The 19646-nt window shown below is 45.1% G+C and overlaps 1 protein-coding gene across 2 annotated transcripts in view; it reads right to left on the minus strand.

The window, feature by feature from the left end:
* PIK3AP1 (phosphoinositide-3-kinase adaptor protein 1) overlaps window positions 1–18108 on the minus strand; it is a 45016-nt gene extending 26908 nt beyond the window's left edge. The window contains exons 1-2 of one of the 2 annotated variants that reach the window (XM_055720585.1): window positions 17956–18108; window positions 11995–12411 (exon numbers count right to left, since the gene is read on the minus strand). In XM_055720585.1, the coding sequence (XP_055576560.1) occupies window positions 11995–12411; window positions 17956–17968 (430 nt within the window). In that variant the 5' untranslated portion in view covers window positions 17969–18108. The remainder of the gene's footprint in view (window positions 1–11994; window positions 12412–17955) is intronic. The other variant, XM_055720586.1, reaches the window with a different exon arrangement.
* Between the last annotated feature and the right edge of the window lie 1538 nt (window positions 18109–19646).

Here is a 19646-nt window from a genome sequence, read left to right on the forward strand (position 1 = left end):
GCTGAGACAACTAGCTTTCTTGAGGCCTCAGACCTTCACCGCGGTACACCCAGAGCAAGAGGGAAGGCCCTCAAAGGGAGCTCCTACTATCACCTGAAGCTCACAACCAGCCAGCCTCCTTTTCCAAGTGCAAACAAGGACATTAAATCTCCCAGAGCAGCTCCAGCTGCATCTGCAAACAGCAGGCAGAGTACTGACAAAGTAGTCAGGGAAAGCAGGGGAAGTTATCTCTCATCATGCTAGCCTCAGAGCCCCTGCTTTATTGAGGAGATAAACACTCAGCAGTGAAACATCTTGTGATAACCCCTCAAAACTGGGTTGTACTGTAGTAACATTTCCCCTTTCAACAGACAGAAGCATGCAGAAAAGCAACAGGTGAGAAGAAAAAACACAGGAAAATGTAAGGCTTTGTAGAACTGTCCATACAGAACAGACAGAGTACAGCACATCTGTCCCTCCTCTCCAAACTCCTCACCCCAAGCAGCTCATCTACAAGCATAGCACCTAAACCCAGATTTTCAGTTCTACAAAGAAAATGGTAAAAGTAGTTCTCATCCTCCATTAAGGAAGCAAGCTGTGTTGTACTATGGCAAGTTTTGCTTCAGCTGCGTGCACACACACACACTTGTGAAACTCTTTGGGAAGCTATATCCTCACAAAGAACACGACTGGGTTGAGACTTGTTGACAGTACCAGTGTTTCAGCAAATTTTGAGAAGCCAGAAGGTAAGTTGTGTTTGACTTTGTAACCTACGAAGACAATATATATCCTTAATACTCAAAACCATACATTACTCCACAGTTCCTCTATACAGCGTATCTCTTCCAAACTTCGAGGAACAGGTTTTGTTTCCTTTGTTATATTTTAGAACTACAGACACATAACTGAACGGAGAAAAACGTCTTTGCGGTGGAGTACAAGAGGCTTCCACAATCTTCACAAAAATTTAAGCCAAGTGAATTAATCCGTTCACTTTTCTTGGTTCTGTTTTTTCCTAAATGCTGCTTCCAAGCTATTTTTTAATTTAACCTTTGAAATGAAAAGGATTTTGTGAAAGACGAGTCACCAAGAGTTGTTTACAGTGCCAGTGGCAACTCCATGTCACTCCTGTAAATACTGGAAGGTAAGGATGGGAAAGTGGCCAACAAATACCATACTTGGGTTGCAGGAACAGGAAACTCGGCACATAGTTCTGAGAACAGTGAGGTGAAGAAAGGAAAGTCTGAAAAGCTGCAAGTGTGGAGAGGGCACAGAAGAGAAAGCAAGAAGAAAAAATACGAAAAAATACCAGACATTAGAAAAGAGTGGTAAAATAAAAACCTCAAACCAAACAGGAACTGGCAGAGAACAGGAAGGTAACCCACAGAATCAAAGGTACCTTCTGTTGGAGTATTCCAGCTTACTTTAGTTACACCAGAAACTTCCAGTTCACTGCTTGGGCTGGGCTCAGTTTTTAATTATTGCTGGCACTCATTATTAATGTCAGATGAAAAATGGGACTGAGGAGGCAAAGCCAGCTGCAAAGCAACTATGATCAGACTGGTGCGTACACCCGTTCCACCTCATAAGACATTTCCTGATGTGCAGAAGCATGGGTAGGAATCCCAGATGGAATGTCCTTCCTGCATTAGCCGTGAATGGAAATGGGAACTGGATTAACACACCTCTGAAATTCTTGCCACGGACACAGTGCCACACAGGTAACAGCTGAGAAACTGCCTACCACACTTTGTCTGCCCCAGCAACCCTCTTCAGCCTCCTCTGCCTTGACTGCAGATGACTACAGTTCTTACAGTTCAGCTTGGGGGCACTGGTCTGCAGCCCCCTCTTCCTTAGTAGCTCAGGAAGGTACGCTCTTGGTCTGTAGTGCTGCAGGCTGCATGAAGGCACCATCCACAAAGATCTAGAGAAGTTTCACAGAAGCTCAGCAATCAACCCAGGATTACTGAGCTTCGCCTTGTCATCCTATCACAGATTAAGAGGAAATTGCAGTTTGTGACCTCCTGCAAGACTCTTGCAAACCTACAGCTCTTGTTCATTCACTAGCAGCCCTGAGCTAAGAGCAGGACCTTTAATGCAAAGAATTGGATGCGCCCAAAAGAGCAGTGACTTTTACAGCTGCAACGTGCAAGAGCTCAGGGAAAGTGTACAGTCTGAATCCAGCATGGGTTGTCCTCCAACCCCAGTAACAGACAGATGCTCCCCAAATACAGACCCCTCAAAATATTGTTCTGAGATTGTGACAAACTCTGCTCTTAGAAACCTCATCAGATGACTTGCACAGTCCTGGAGAAGAAATGTCTTCTTCCATTACCTAATAAAGCACCAACAGAGTACCACAATGAAGTACCAATAGAGTACCAACACTGTCCCTACAGCGCTATTACTTGTCCAGAAAAGGCTTTGTTTCAGCCCAGACACACACCTCCAGAGAGCTACCCTGGTTTAGTGTGTCTGTTGAGCTGCAAAAAAAAAATACTATCTGCGCATTCATCTGGGGCAGATGTTCACAACAGAAAGAGCTATAGCAGCTTAAAATACAACTGCACCCATCACAGCCCCCTTTCCCTTTCCTGTTTCCCCTCCTTGTCTTCATTTTCACCAGAGGCTAAGGCCCACACAGCAGAACCAGTGGAAAAGAGCACGTGTTTGGCTGCGTCAGCGAGGCGCAGGACCAGGATCTCTGCTTCAGCAGCTGACAACAGAGGTGTAAACTAAGCTGTCAGTCCCTGAACTTCAGGGTGGGGAGGAACATTTCTACACTTCACTCACACCTACTGCAAAGACTAGCTGCCAGCTCGGGGGTGAAATGCAGTCCCCCTTATAACACAGGGATAACACAGTTTATCTGACCATGTCTAGAGCATGCTACAGATGGAAAGTGTATTTAGCTTGGAGTTCTTTCACTAAGATTCTAGCAAACACGGACCACACTATGCTGCCTCAAGCTAAAAGCATGCCTGGCTATCATGGTTCACAAACTGCAAACGAACTCATAATTCTTTGAAGTCTCAGTTAGCCTGAGGGTCTCACAGGCCTAGTGGTCAATCTGTGATGGGATTAAATATATAAATCCAAAGAACTAGCTGGGGTGCACAGGAACAGGACAGAAAGAGGAAAGAGCTTCTGAGGAAGAAGCAGGATTCTGGCCACCCGGAGAACAGACTCTGAGTTGTGTGTGTAACTGACCAAGTCTCAGGAAAGAGGGGCTGCAGCAGTTGACTTCAACCACCTGTGCCAGAAGGAGACAACATGAACTGAAAAAGCATATGCACAGCTGATGATTTTTGAGGGCGCCAAGAATCACATTACATCAGTTGCTGATTCAAGTCTTCCTGAGCAACCACATGCAAGAAACATGAACATTCAACTTGCTGATTAACTATCTCTCCTATTGCAGTATCTCCTTGCATCAATTTAAGCACAATGCATTAACACTTGCATGACAAGGAAGACTGTCCACATACAAGCCACAAAGCTGGAATTTCACCTAAGAGAGATGGGTAGCTGCTTGGAAAACATCCCACTAAGGAGATTGCTGACTGATGGGGTGGTTCTACAAGTGGCTTCAGTAGATCTAAGGCCACGTTACTAACTGAAAGGGCAGCCCTGTCCTCCCTCTTTCTCAAATAGTCTCTCTAGGAATACCAACCACCCTTGCAGTCCAATGCCACACCAGATCATCCAGCCAGATGAAAGGTGGAGAATGAGGCAGACCACTCTTGTGCAGCAGTCCATGCTAAGGTCAGCCTATGTAACCAACGAAACTTCCCCCTGGAAAACTCAAGATCCACTGTTATTCTCAAGTCACTTCTGGAAAACACATCAAAAGTTTTCTGTGGTAATAATGAACAGCCATGAAAATCCTACAAAATGCAACCCTAGAAGCAAAACAACTGTCCAAGTGCACAACAAGGGTCTTTGAAACAACCTGAAGTCTGCCCGACACATCCCTTCAGACCTGCTCTGTAAAGCATCTCTCATTTGACCACACACTTCTGCAAAGATTTTACAGAAGTGACTTCAGCTGTTCTAAACTTGGAAGAAGCCATCAGTGGTGGTCACTGGACTCTTATTTAAAGCAGATGTTTTAAAGCTTTGCGGTTCACATTGGCAGATACTGAGAATTAGGCTTAGTCGCTACCTTAAAGCAACCTGTGGGGAGGTTATCAGAACTATAAGCCACAGAGAAATATGATTAGTATTTACAATGTGCATGAAGTCTATTACAGCTGGATGCTTCTTAACCACACCAGTTTCTGTACTTTCCTAGTTCCAGGCTATCATTTCATTGTCTCTGTCTAGAAAGCTAGTATGCACCTATGCTAGCACTGCTTGAATCTCATACAGTCATGAAAGACACGCCGTGAAGTACTGATTTTAATGTGCATAAACTGGACTTTATGAAGCACCTTGATGACAAATAATGCATCCATCCTGCAGCTGGGACGACTATTTCAACTGCTAATGGATAAGGACATTCATGCATTTCTCTCAGTATCAGTTGGAGGCTTAGTTAAGGTTTCTCTGACAGCTCTCTGAAGTCTCTGCGTTTCCAGCACCAATCATCTATAACCATACTAGCATCTGCAAGGAACGGCATGCTACCGGCATGTTCTCTCAACCTTTACTCCTTTGGAACAGCATCACAGTTTCCTCCCTTGACAGGCAGTGAGAACCAGCCGGGCTGCAGAGCTCCCATATAATGAAGCAGGCTCCCACTGCACCCGGAGGGCTGACTAATACCTCACCTGATCCCCTTCAAAGAGCAGGGTCAAAGAAGCGTATCTTCTATTTCAACACAATAGAACAGAGAAAAATACAGTTTTAAGAATTCACTTAATTTTGCCCCTTCAAAGGAGGAGGGGAGCAAGGGAGGGAAAGAGGACTGCAGTACAACAGATAATCATGCTCCTTCAGGTCTTCAAGGCCACTCCAATAAGCTTGCAGAAATAAATGCTGGATTAATTCTCCAAGATAGGACTACTCAGAATGCATTCCTCCAGAGCACTCAGAGCCAGAAGTAAAAAAAAAAAAAAAAAAGACCAAATGGTCCCCAGCTTCACATTTCTCTGTGCTTTTGGGTCTGTACATCAATTCCTGTCCCTCCCTACCTCCAGCTTGCTTCCTTTACCATACTCTGACATCCAGACAGACTCTGAAGATGCAAGCAGAGATCACAAACTTGGCACAGGCATCCACATCCAACCTGCAGTTTCTAGAAACTCCTTAGGGCCAAAATGGATCTTGCAGAGAATGGCAATTTCATGCATGGGACTGGAAACTCTCCAGGAACATTTTGAGGATGTGGGACCACAGTACGAGGGGCTTGAAAAGATCAGCTAGTGAGGAAGATACAATGCTAGGGTTTCACCTAGGATCTCATACGGACAAGTTAAGAGAGTCCAGCAGGGCTAGAGGAACGTTGCAGTAATTCAGAGCTGCATGGACTGCGGTCTGCTCACAAGCTAGAGCCTTAGAGATACAGTATTAGCTCTCTAGCAACAGAACAGGTCCCAAAGCACCATCTTCTGTAAGGCCACAGATTAAGGAGGTAGTTTCATAGAGGCATTGATATGACACAGATTCATGATTCTTCCCTACAAAGATGACTGGGGATGTCAAATTAACTCACAGAACTCTTTTTGGCTGCTTTATTTCCAGGATGTATCCTTTAAGGGGGTGCCATATCTTACCCATAAAGGAGTTGGCAATGTCATGCCTCTTCCTAGCAGGATTACTTTCTGCATCCAATGTTCCTCAACAGCTGTGCTTTACAAAATTTAATGAGCAGCACAAGGAAGAGGTGCTACACCATTCAGGTCTTGTTCTGCCTCCACATGCAACGGCAAACTCCACCGGCACTGGAAATCACACCACAGCACTCCCTCTGCTAGAAGTATGCTCCCACAGAGGACAGAATGGGCCTGGGCAGAGGGAGGTTGCAGTTTCCAGTTTATAGTATCCCCTTCACTACTGCAAGTCTCAGCATTAGGCTGACAGAGTCCTCCTGACTGAAGTGCCACCTGCCAGAACACAGCACAACAGATACAGTAGCTGCTACTGTCAGAGGAACAGTTACTAATGCCACTGTACAGTACAAAGCACCGCATCTCAGTGAATTGTTGCAGTACACACCTGAGATAAGATCACCACTGCCCTAAGCTAAAGTGTGCAGCTCTTACTGACCAGTGGCTTTTGTGGTTTCTAGTGAGAAGTTGCCCTTAAAAGCATTCAATGCTTAATGTATTTATAGGGGTGGGAAAGAAAGGAAAGAGTGTTCAAGTTTATCCAGAAAAGACACAGATTATTCTTCTAGGTGATGGTATTTGCTTTGTCATTCTTCAGGACATCTCAAGTACAAGGGTAATATACCAGATAACACTGGATTTCACTGTGCTTGTGTCCTGAAACAGTTACACAGAAAAGCAGGTCGCAAGCACATCAAGGCCTAACATGGAGCTTGCCTGAGCAATCAAATGAACAAACTCTGACACCCCTCCACAGAAAGGCTATTAGCCACTGAGCTACTCCAGGAAAAACCCGCCTTTAGGTAGAAATCTTGACATATGTAACAAATAGGAATTTCTGCATCATCACTGAACAGATCTTTTATCATTAACCCCCAGAGTAACAGGATAGCAGCTGCCACCCAACTTAAAAATTCATTGTGAATTTAGGGATCTAGCCCTGAATAACAGCGATCAGCAGAAGTCAGCAGTCAAATAACTAAAGAAGTATCAGGCCGAACGGAATCTGCCATGTACTACCACTTCATCTCCCTGGGTCGAGACACACTTGAGAACATTTTATGCATCTGTCCAACATGACCTCAAACTCTGAGTAGCCTATTCCAAGGTTACTTTATCTTTACCGCTTGAGTCCAGCACAGGACCACAAAGATTATTCAAGGACCACAGCATCTTTCATTCAAGGAGAGGCTGCAAGAGCTGGTACTCTTCAGCTTGGAGAAAAGAAGGGCTGAAGGATCTATCAATGTTTACCTGATGGAAGAGAGTGAAAAAGGAGGAGCTAGACTCTTCTCCACAGTGCCCACTGACAGGACAAGAGGCAACGGGCACAAAGTGAAACACATGAAATTCCATCTGAACACAATAAAACACTTTGCTACCCTGAGGGTGGTCAAACACTGCAACAGGTTGCCCAGAGAGGTTGTGAAATCCCCACCTGCAGAGACACTGAAAACCAGACTGGACATGGTCATGGGCAACCTGCTTTATCTGACCATGCTGAGCAGGGAGGTTGACTACATGATCTCAAGAGATCCCCTGCTACCCAAAAAATTCTGTGATATGTTCTCAAGTTTCATTTGTGGTTTTACCAGTCAACAGAAGAAAGCCAGGAAGTTAATTCAATTCCTTGACATGTACAGCAGGGAGAATGATAACAGCTTACACGGTTTCTGTCACGCCATTTCCCTCCCGTCCCTCCCAAGAAAAGCTCACTGCCTTGGTCTCTGTCATCTCTCAATGAGCCCCTCACTAGGTAGAGCAACATTCCAGCTCCTCTTCATCTACGGGCTCCAGCAAAATTCTCATCTTCCTTCTAACTGCCCACTGTCCTCCACATTTACTACATACTTCCTTACACCCACTTCTGACCCTCTTATTTTGTAAGAAGTTCGCTGGTACTGATCTTTCTTTCTTGTCCATTTCACTGCAAGAGAGCTCCGCTCAGCCAAGGCTGTGCAACAGCATGGTTTACAGCTGCTGTTACATTCAGTTGTCACCTTAGCAATCTCAGGCAGATGTCTACTTCCCTGGGTTTCTCCCTGCAAGAGTTTGCTTGGGTGCAGAAAGTTCAAAGCCACTGATTAATTGGTGAATGCTTTAGAAACATCAGCTTTTAAAGGAGAAAATTTCAAGACAACATAGATGGGGGCTGAAATAAACAAAAGAAGTTGAAATGTGTGTAATACAAAACAGATGTCAACTGAGCTTTGAGAACACAGGAGGAAAAGAAAGATCGCAGAGTCCAACCATGCGGCACAGACAGCGAGCTGCCCGGTGCACAGAGCACAGCATGGTGTGGTATCAGAAGCCAGACAAGAGGGCTTAATTAGCAGCTAGGCTGGTCACTGCACCCTGGCTGGTGACTATGCCCTGCCAGACCAGAGCCGGCTTGTGGAGTGCCACCCCAAGTACTTCCATGTCCTTAGCACAACTATTGCACAGCCTGAAAAACTTCCCCACAGATAACAGGAGTGCCTGAAAATGCAAACCTTCATGCCCTCTGTAGTCTGCCAGGATTGAGAAACTGTAGAAGTAAAAATGTCCCATCTACAAGAGAGCAAGAGTCAATGTCAGCACACAGTTCTCAAAAAGGCTAGCTGAGTGCTTCCTCATTTCTGAATTTGTACTAAATAAAAATTAAAATAGCTTTTTCAGCATGTGATATCTGGGGGTGTCATGTTCCCATGATGCACTAAATAAACCACAGCCTAACAGCTGCACTATAGGCAGCATAACCTGAGCAGGGCCAGTGTGCAGGCTCTGGAGAGGTATTTGTCCTCACCATGTCTCGTGTCCTAAGCTCCACTAGCTCAGGATTCGGCTATTAGGAAGCTGAAGGAAGCTCTGTCATTTTTGCATTAGGCTTAGTTTTTTAAGTGCTGACACCACTGTTAGAAGTACCGAAGTGTGTTTTAGAAATGTGAACACGTGCGCAGAGAAGTACTTCCCAGAGGAAGACATCCAGACAAGTAATTTCAAATATGATCTTAAACTTTCTCTGCTAAGTGCTGTAGGAATTGAGGTCTGCCTTACTCAGGAGAAGTTCAGAGTCTGCTGTAGAGAACAGACCTAACTGAGACCTCCTAAGAGGTCCTGACTTTAAAGCCTTCACCTAAAATCCTAACGATGAAGTCCCAGGAGCAGAACACAGGCTGTGTTTTTCTATGGGAGAGGTCTGCTGTCACAAACACTTACTTTAAGTCACTTATGCTGGGGCTGGCTGCAACTAAACTATAATGCAGATGCTAATTTTTTTATTACCAACCAAGAAGAAAGTTTTCACAGTTTCACCCAAAAAGGGAACTATGTACACCTGGGGTTGTCTTCTCTTCAGGGGAAGCATCAGAACATATTTGCATCTGAGGCCATTCACAAAACTTCGTCTGTAGAATCACCCAATGGAAAAGGTCAGCTAGTCATTTTTTTTCCTCACACAGAGGCAGGATCTGATACATTAATCCAAATACTTTTGCCATGAAACCAGACTACCATAAGTAGGTTCTTCCTTCACAAGAGTCAGAGTGACAGCAGATGGCTTGCCTTGGCAACTGCACTGATGTGCACAAAGAAAGAGCCTGATGTTACCCAACTCTTGTGTGCACCTGACAGCTCACATCATGCAGGGCTCCCATAACAGTAACAGAAGTCCAGAAATTCTGAATCTTTATTTACCAAACTATTTGGAAAATGCTACAGCAGACTTCACAGCAGATGAGTTTGTTTTTAGCTTGTCTTTCCTCTTCGACAGATATTTTCTAGATATACTGAAGTCAGTTTGAGATCAACATATGCTTGTCCAAATGAGAAATCAGAAAATAAGCTGATTTGGGGTTTTGTTATGTAGAAACAAAAACAAAAATCCAAAGCACAATCTCTCTTTCAAAACTCCATTTACATAAAGCTAAAGCACAGGGGTTTTCGGGCACATGCTAACTTTCAGCAGAGATGACACCGCTGGAGAAGGACTCTACGTCCAGCTGCGAAAACTCAGACTGTAGTGCCTTACCCTAAAGAAATTTTGCCATAGATGAATGGCAGCCAGTTCACTAAACAGCCAGGCACACAAGACACACTTCCCTGGCTGCTCGACAGACAGCATAGCACTACCAGTAAGACTGACCTCTGCCCCTTCCCAGGGTGGGCTCTGGGAAGTGCTGGGAAGCACCCGGGTCCCCTGAGCACAGCCCCCAGTGTGCCAAGGGGCCGCCAGCTGTACACACAGAGAGCTAGCTCACCTGTGGAGAACCACTTCTTGAAGTGCACGAAGAGAGCCAGGTCAGCTTAATACAATTCATCAGCTGCATCTGACATCTGAGAGAGTGAAGGCTGTTCTCCAGTTGACAAGGCTCTGCATTAAGCACACCACCACCACCAGATTTGTCTTCCCAGCATAAAAAAAAAATAGGATTTTGGATACTTTCCCTTAACAAACACTGTCTCTCTCTAGAGAGGGCAACAGTTGATCCAGAGTGGTTTCTAGCTGATCCATTCCTATGCCCATCCCCTTCCCTTCACCTCAAATTCTCTTTGATTTTTAATGCGTCCAAAACAAGCATGATGGGTGAAAGCCACTCACTAGTAGGAATCCACTTGGCTAAGTGAAACCTCCCACTACAGCCCATCCCATCTGATGAAGGACAGAGAAATTTGCACTTCCCACTCCACCCACCGCCCAGGAAGCAAGAGTCTTTCTTCTGTCCCGTGTCATGCTTTGTGCACTCAGAATGCAGCAAGTCAGAACAGACTGGCAAGAGCTGGCTCCGGGACATCTCAGGATCACCATCCCTTTGTACTCTCATCCACTCTTCAGCTACACTAGAACTTACTGCTACTCTGGCCTAAAATAACTCTTACAGTCCTTGGACACATTAAGTAAAACCATTACCACTAGTAATCCAGGGAGATGTTTAAAGCTCCTAACTTTGAATAGCATATTTAAAATCAATAAAATATTAAGGCCATGCTCTAGACTCAAGTTTGAAGGAAAACAGTAACCAAACTTTTACTTTTGCCAGGACGTGTCAGAAGAGGTAATTTAATCTCCAGTCAGTTTTATTTTTCAGAGTACAACAGCTCAGCCACTGTTCTCTGTCTTCTTCCAGGCTGAAAGCAAAGGAGCCAGATTACTTTAGCCTTAGGTTATCCACTGGGAAACCAAGACATTTTAGGAGTGTTTGAAAGGCAGAAGCAGATTTTTAATTACTAGGAAACATGTGCTGTGACCTGGCTACCTAAGAATGCCATCTTCACCATGATCCCCAAGTCATCTTTTTTCAGGGGCACTGTTTTGGCCAAGACCATGGCTTTCAAATTTTTTTTACTGTGATAAATTTGTCGTTATGATAATTGCTGCTGTTATCCTGGCATAAAGCACCTTTATGCACACAAGACCAGACACACTAGAAGACTACATTGCCTCATTTATGCCACTCAATACAGACAAACCTTAATCCAAGATGCAACCACAGGACTCCAATCCTGCTAAGGCTCACAAAAAACACTATAACCCTAAGTATGGCAGTGTCATAAAAACATCCTGACCAGCACGACTCCCTGGAGCTCTCCACCTTCATTTCAACAGAAACTATGAGAAAGGAGTACCACACACTCCTCTAGAGTTCAGGAAAGTTCAGACTCAATTCAAACTCAGTGCATGGGGCTTCTGTATTCTCCAGCCATTAATACTTCTGTGCTAGCAAGTGGTTGGGTTATTTTTAAGGCCATCAGTGCAATTCTCCAATTAGCATCTGCCATTCCATCACAGGTAACAAGCTGATCTGTGGCCAGTATGGTTGTATCTCTGACTTCAAGCCCAGTGTTAAAGAATACATATTAGACAACCTTATTTTGGTTCTGCTATGACAGAAATGTAAGTCTGAAGAAAAAGGTAATTTTCCACCAGTTGAGGTCAAACTGCAGGGCACAATATTTACAGGTAGAATTTCAAAGATACTCATGTTTTTATTTCCAATTTGCATTCAAAATCAGACACCTAAGATAACCTCCAAATTCAGAGGTTCTCTGTAAGTCACTGGTAATCTCTCCTGAATTAGGGACCCACTGACCTGGCATAGTAAAATTGGCTTGTAAAACTTCCTAGTTTACAAGGGTTGTGCAATTTGCTTTGGTTTTCTATTCCTGTAAAACACATTACCAGTGCTAAAATAAGGATAACCAGTATTACATATCTCCCTCCTCCAACCCCTGACCAGGAAGCGCAACCCCACGACTGCTACCTTACCTTCTGAAATAGCCTTCTTGACAGCTGCAAGGTAAGCATCGGGCTCATCATCATTTGTGAGTTCTTGCCACTGAGACCAGTCCTTGAAAAAGGTCAAATAGTCATCACAGTCCGTAACACCGCAGAACAGCTTGACTACTTTGTACGGGGGCCATAAAGCTTCCTGAAGGCTCTGCAGGACAGGAGGGTGGTAAAAACTCTGCACCAGCTCAGCAGACAGCAAAACGATGATGCTCCGACTTCTGCTGAACAGCTCCAGATCCTGGTGGGAGATGGCAGACTTGCCTTCCAGCTGGTAGGTCAGAATCTGATGCTTTCGAACATACCGAGTAAAGAGGAAGAGGTTCTGGAGGTACTGACACCATTCAGTGGCATCACTTGCATACACAATCAGCACATCATAACCTCCAGGGGTTCCTGTACAGGTGCAAGATGATCAGAAGGAGGATGATTAAATTAAAAGCAAGAACTAACCCACCACTTTGCACAAAAAAAAACATAGGGCTGTCCATATAATTGGTGTCAGAAGGTCCAAAGCACCTCAAAAGAACAGAATATCCAAAGTCACAAGAGCAATTCTAAGAGTGGTTGAACTCCTACTTACATATACCCCACTAGAATTTAAGCATTTTTTTCATTCTTAAAAACCTTCCTATGAAGAAGGGGATTTCCTACGTCGCTGTGAGACAAACCACTTGTGGAGATTTACAGATTTAAAGCACATTGATAGGAAAGAAACCCCACAAAAATCTAACCTCCAAAAAAAGTAGCTTGAAAAGGGGAGTTCACCTTTGCATGTGAAATAAAAACATTTTCGGCAGCTATAGGGTCTCTGCAACACAACTGCAGACCATTACATGCTCAAGCAGAGTATATACTAAATATAAAGACTTAAAATAAGAAAGGCCTCTATTTAAATGAGGCACCACAATGCTTACAGGAAGTCACTATGGCTTCCATGGTGTTAGACATTCGCTCTCATTGCAGCAAAAAGCAAACTGCCTGCAACGTATGCATGCAACTGAAGGGTACAACAGCCCCAGTGCTCGCAGCACAGCAATTCTGTCATTCAGGCTTCAGACATTTTGCAAGCCTGTGTCAGAGTCTTTCCCCCGAACTGTCATACAAAGGTTTCCCAACCATTCTGACATGACAAACCCTCTCTTCAGAAGGAAAGATCTAACACGATAGTGGTGGCCATAACACAACACAAAATATGCTTACCAAAGTTGACTTACTCCATAAATCTCTAGCAACAGCTCCTACCTACACACTCCTGCATTTCTGTGCTTGGAATGAAAGCACTTTTAAAACCATTTCCAGCTTGCTGGAAGAAGATCACAAGCGGACTGAACTGCTATGACATGATGCAGTGCTCTCCCATTAGTCTCAAGAAAACTTTTAAGTCTAAATTTAATTTTACCATCCACCTGCGAAGAAGTTTACCCAAATTTGAGGATTACAGCTCTGGTCCCATAGTAAATTTTGGTGCTGAGCATTTCATATCTTATTAGCAAACTGTCGTCTTCTAATTCCAGTTTGACTCTTTAAAAGTGTCAACATTTCCAACCCATCTCCATCCAGAATCCAGCAAGCAAGAGCAGATTCTTCTCACTAAAGTAGAAGGCAATGCCTAATACTTGGCATGCCAAAAAGAGCATCTTCAGAGAGTGAATTTGCCAGAATTGAAGATGACAGTTTTGCAGCCACCTTATTAAAATTCAACCAAACTGAACAGCCTCCAAATACTCCATTCTACCACCTCCCTCTGAACCTTCATCAAGAAGTGAAGGCTGAAATGACGTCTACGCTACAGTACCCCAGCCCTAATCCATACAATTGCCAACTTTAAATTGTAGTTGAGCAGAAGTGGTACCACTGAGTAGTAAAGTATGGAGATGCGCTCTGTTCTCAACCAATAGTGTTATGGTTACTGGCATAAAAGGAAAGTCTCTAGCAGTGAAAGAAAAATGTCCTAGCTATGGAGAAGACAGACACTGCAGTTCAGCAGTATTAGCTAGGATAGCTACATGTTTCTGTGGGAATACAGCTCCTGAACCCCAAGGGAAGCTTGTAGGAGACAGCATTCTCGATGGAGGGGATCGAGCAAACTCATAAAGCAGACAAAGAGAAGACCCAAAGCCTTGGGACTTTTAAGTTAAGAGTGCAGAACTGCTGTGAAAAAAGATGCTCTCACACCAGTGAGAACACCACTCCAAAATACCACTTCTGGCTGAACACCACCTAACAATGACAACAGAACCACAAGAGCAGAAACAGGAAAACCAAGCAGAATTCAGAGGTTGAGTTGTTTTATTCCAGAAAGGGAAGAGCACCAGAGATTTCTGCTTCCAGTGCCATGTATTGATTTACACGCAGTACAGCAGGAAAGGGCTACACAACTACCTGTGGAGAACGGAGCCTAGGCACCACAGCACAGCCAGCTGAGCCCCACCTCATCAGATGGGCAAGCAATGCAGCGACTCTTGGAGGTATGACCTGGGCTCCCACCTGGGGAACTCTCTAGGAGAAGTCCCACCTCCGGACTCTGAGGAAAGTGGCAGTGGCCTCCATGGCATTTTAACGTTCTGTAAAATGGAATTTACAGATCCTACCATGCATTTTTCAAAACAGCACAGCTTCCACAACTAAAACCGTTAGCAAACAGGCCCTTCTCCGGTCTTTCAGTGAAAGGAAGCAGCTGTGCTTGAAGAGGATGCAGAGGTGGGGGAGCCACTGTTTTTAAATATGCATTGCACTTGCAGGGGCACCAAGTATCCAAGAAGCCTCCCTTCCCCGATATACAGACAAAAGATGCAAACTTGACAGACTCTCTGAAAGTTCCCTGCCAGAATTTATACCCCCAGAGACATCACCCAGAGCAGTGTAGCCTCTGCACCCAGCAGGAAGGAACTTCACCTAATGTTTAGGAAACATTGATTTCCTAGAGAACCCCGCTCTACCTGCACGCCATTTCCCTTAACAGAGCAGCACCACCTCTCCTCAGGCCCTCTTACCTCAACTCTATAGCATTTTACACTTCCAGGATAAACTGAGGAACAATGCTTTGAAAAGGAGAACAGAGAAATAAAATTACTGACTCCACTTTTAGAGGAAACTCTATGTTGATAAGCAAAAATACTGGAAGTACATCTTAAAGAGCTAAATAAGCTCGTCAGCAACAGAACTGTTCCAAAGAAAACAAAATCTAGAAATAGTTTTGATTGCAACATCCCCTTTTAAAAGAAGGATGGCATGGGACTCGCTTTCCTGGATCATGCCAGTATTGTCTAACCAAACACGTCCCTTTCCAGAACCAACTACTGTACAGTCCTCAGGGAAAAGACAGAACATTTCAGGGAGTTTTTCCCACAACACTTCACACTTCAGCTACAGAAAAATTCACAGAACACACTTCAAAACACAATGTATACTTTGCCTATTGTGCACATAAAAGGGAATCCCTAGGTGAGCACCAAGCATTTAACTTCTTTAAACCCTGACCATAGACAGATGCTTTGACAACACATTCAACAGGCTGATTTTTGAAAAACACACACAAGGAAGCCTTCAATTCAAGTAAGAAAGATATGAACAGTATGTGCAGTAGCAATATGAAGAAAGATTTGTGCCAGCCAACCATTTCAAAAATCTTCCACACTTTCAAGTGCACTCTAAATTTTAACAGTACCTTGTTTCTGCGTTCCTAAACTTAGGGTATAAAAGTGACTTTTGGTTGTGTTTACAAAATAACAGCACTATTAAAAAGAGTGCAGGGCATGTTTAACTATTCATTTCATAGGAAAACATCCAGGTGCGATTCTGTTGCAGTTTGCAATGATAAACCGCAACCTTTGGACTCCTTTCCAGCCGCAACTGCCTCTTCAGTGCTTAGTTGCACACTCCATTACACAGCAATAATAAAAGACTGGTAAGATTACAAACTACTACTGTAGAAATGCCTCCAGTTCAGGTGGAAGGCCCACAGACCAAACAGCACAAAGACAGAACAAGATACAAATCTTTCCCCAGCTTATAAACTGCATGTAGAACGGAAGGGGATGAAGCAATCCAACCAAAATCACAGAATGCCCATGGTGAGAGAACAGAAGTACCCTGAAGTGATAGGATGTCATGCCTTCATAGTCCTTCTCCGAGAAGCAAACAAATCAGGTTCATCTTCGGACCATGTCAGGGAGTAGTGAGGTGAAAATCTGAGTTCAGAGCAAACACAGGACAGTGGTTTACCACCATATCGTAAGATTCTGATCTCCGCTGAAATAGCTGAAGAATACTGCAGGAAGCTGGTGTATCAGCTCTGGGCAAGACTACATCCTACCCACTTAAGACTTAGGGCCTCTATTAATACACAGTTTTTCTGAGTCATCTTTCACATCCCTCTCCTATGCAGACCATGACTTTCCATTGCCCACAGACCAGGTAAAAAAACCTGACAGACAAATCCTTTACTCCAACTCACATAAACATATGCAATGGCAAGCAAATCTATCTTTATCTGCTAGATTAAGTCCACCTCAAATTCTGACTAAATAAAAAAAGCACTAAGCCTGTTCTCAGTTTGCTTTGGGTTTCATGTGTATGGAGGACACATGAATATGGCCTTCCAAAATATCAGTCCTCAACAGAAGGGGATTCCTATGAAATCCCTATGAAAGACAACTGCCTATGATATAAATGAAGCCCAACTCAAGGTGTCTTTGTAATCGTATTGTTAAAAGAGAGTGCGCTTCCAAGAGGTGTTAGAAGCCCCTGGTGGGCCATTAACAGAAGTCCTCAGCACCTTCCATATGTCTGAAGTGTGTGTATTTAAGTGATGTATGAGGAAATGAATGCATACTTTGTCTAGCTGGAATGCATAACAAAGTAATAGTAATCCCATGCAATAATTATTAACATCCTAGCAAGACCTCTCCCTTTGAGTGGGATAGACAACCTTCACTTTTAAATAAAGTGCTGCAAACAAGCAAGAGGAAACAGCAGAATCAAAGTAGTTTGCAAACCAAACTTCAGTGAAAGGAACATGAGATTTGCATTATGATATGTGAACCTAAAGTTGTTCTACTTTTAAGTCTGTGAAATCACCTTCTGTTTATAAGGAGAAAAGTAGTTTTGCCCACAGGTCTCCTGAGGCCTCCCTTTAGCTTATTTTTACACACAAGGAGATACGCGTCAGAGAAACACCAACGTTACTTCACACCCTGAGAATGGCAGGTTTTTCCTTTTTTAGATAAAACACATGCACTTCCCTGCAGGGAGGGGAACTTGCAAACTGGGCACTGGCAAAACTTACACAACAGAGGTTAAACTCCTCTCCCCCTGGAGTTCACAGCTCTGTTCTAAGCAGTTTTACCCACACACCTGTTTGTTAAAACATTTTCATTGACGGCAACCTAGCCGGGTTTGCGATCCCGTGGCCGCTGTGGCAAGGACCGTCAAGTCACACCCCAAGAAGGGAAGTATGCAAATGCAGAGGGATAAAGCAGTTAGTTATCTGGGCACAATTTACTTCTCTACAAAACATCGCAGAAAAACCATCTAGGCGGTAAGGGCGGCGCAGGGCCGGGTTCCTCTGCAGAGCCGCCCCGCTGGCAGCTTAGCGGAGCCAGCCCGCAGCGCGCTCACCTCGCCGTGGCTCCGCCAGCACCTGCGCTCCGGCCAGGTGCAGCAGGAGGCGCCAGAAAGCGGCGACCGAGGGAGCCACCGCTGCCCCGAGAGCCCCGGGGACCCTCCTTCCGCAGCAGCGGGGGCGCCAGCGGCGAGCGGAGCTGCGCAGCAGCCCCGGCGTGGGGAGCGGGCAGCGCTCCGCCACAGCCCCGCTTACCGGCTTGCCCCCGGACCGGGCTGCCACGCCGAGGCCAAGCACGGGGCAGCCGGGGGCAGCGCCCGCCCGACCCCGCCAAACCCCCGCCGCTGCCCCGGGCGAGCAGCCGCGGCACCTACCGGGGGCCGCCATGGTCCGGGGCTGGCGGGAAGGGGCCGCTCCCCTTCCCTCACACCGCCGGCGTCCCGTCCCGTCCCGCGGCCGCTTCCTCGGCCCCGGCCGGGGGCTCCGCCCCGCCGCCCGGTCCCGCCCCGCGGCCGGCCGCCCCCGCACAGCCCAGCTGCCAGGGATCCCCGCTCCCGCCGGCTGCGGCACGCGTCCCACCGGGCCGGGGAGCGGCGCTGCCCGGACAGGGACCTGGAGCGACAGCGAGCGAGCGACACCTGCCCCACGCACGGCCCCTGCTGAGGCTTTACGGTCTGTCTCCGACGAGCAAGCAGGTTTAGTTTTTCCCTAGGGGAAAACCAAGTTGTTCCGTGTAGAACGAAGCGGCCTGCTGATACTGTCTTTTAACTCAGATTTGCCAGACCCCATAGTTTAAGTATTGAGAAGTGGAAGGCCACCGTTGGAGCTCAGAGACTAGGGTTCAATTTAATCTTGTCACCGAAGACAAAGCAACAGATTCTGCCTAAATAACTCAGTCTACTCCAGAAACCTGAAAGAACCACTTGCACCGATTTGCATTCAAAAACATTTCTTTGCTGAGAACCAGCAAAGCCTTTCACAGATACGCTTCAGCAAAGCAAAAGCAGATTCCTTACAATCTAGTTTCGCGTCAAGCCAGTCCCTCCCAAGCAGTCTGAGGGCGTTCTGCGTGCAGCTTGTCAAGAGCACTAACATTAGAACGGAGCCATTTACCAACCGTATGGAACCAACTGTTTCCTACTAATCTACTCTCATCTTAGAGGTTGGTCAAACTGTTACTTCCAAATCTTTCTTTACCCAAAACATACTTCAAGCTTACAAACTGTGCGCCAAGCCTTGTCTTCCAAAAACAGTGTTTGCTCGCACAATAAAAGAGTACTAGGTAAAAAACATCCCCTGATGATTCAGCCTTATGAGGAACACCAGGTATGCAGAGAACCAGTGCCTCCCCATATGAATCCTGAAAACTTGTATCAGAACAAAGAATGCCTGGGCACTGCAGAAGTGTGCAAATACAGAGTCTACTCGGGATTTATGTGAAGGACGAAAATTTACTAGTTGGAAACTAGAGTCCCTAGCCAAATTCTCTGACTATTACAGAGTAATATGCATATTTTCAGAACTACTAAAACAGATGAATAGCCATGCATATGGCTTCATTATGACTGTTCAACATTATTTCCTTTGTAAAGCTGTTTATCTTCTGAATTCCAGAATAAAATGTTAAAACCAAAATCATCTCTGATGTTAGATGAAGAGTTCAGCATGCTCCTTGGAACGAGCTTTTAAATTCCCTCTCTTTTTAAAGCCTTACAGTATCTTACAAAAGGCCAGCAGAATCAGCTTCCTGCTTTGTGGAAACCCATGGGGCTTCTCCATATGTATCAGTGTCACTTAGGATGCTATGTATTTTATTTAATCAATACAAAGCCCATAGGAAACCTCCTTAGGGTTTAAACTTCTTAAGTCACTAAAGTGAAATTAATGTAGCTCCCCAAAGGAGCTTACATAAAATAACTGCCAGCACGTTGTTTCAGCAAACTTTACAGCAGCCGCCACCTAAAAACTCAGATGACAAATTGAGGCAACAGCCCCTTCCCACCCTAAAACATTAGGCTGGCCTAAGGGAAAGTGTCACACAGCTCTGTCATGGTTTAACCCCAGC

Source organism: Falco cherrug, chromosome 9 (genome assembly GCF_023634085.1).
Source record: "Falco cherrug isolate bFalChe1 chromosome 9, bFalChe1.pri, whole genome shotgun sequence".
NCBI lineage: Eukaryota > Metazoa > Chordata > Aves > Falconiformes > Falconidae > Falco > Falco cherrug.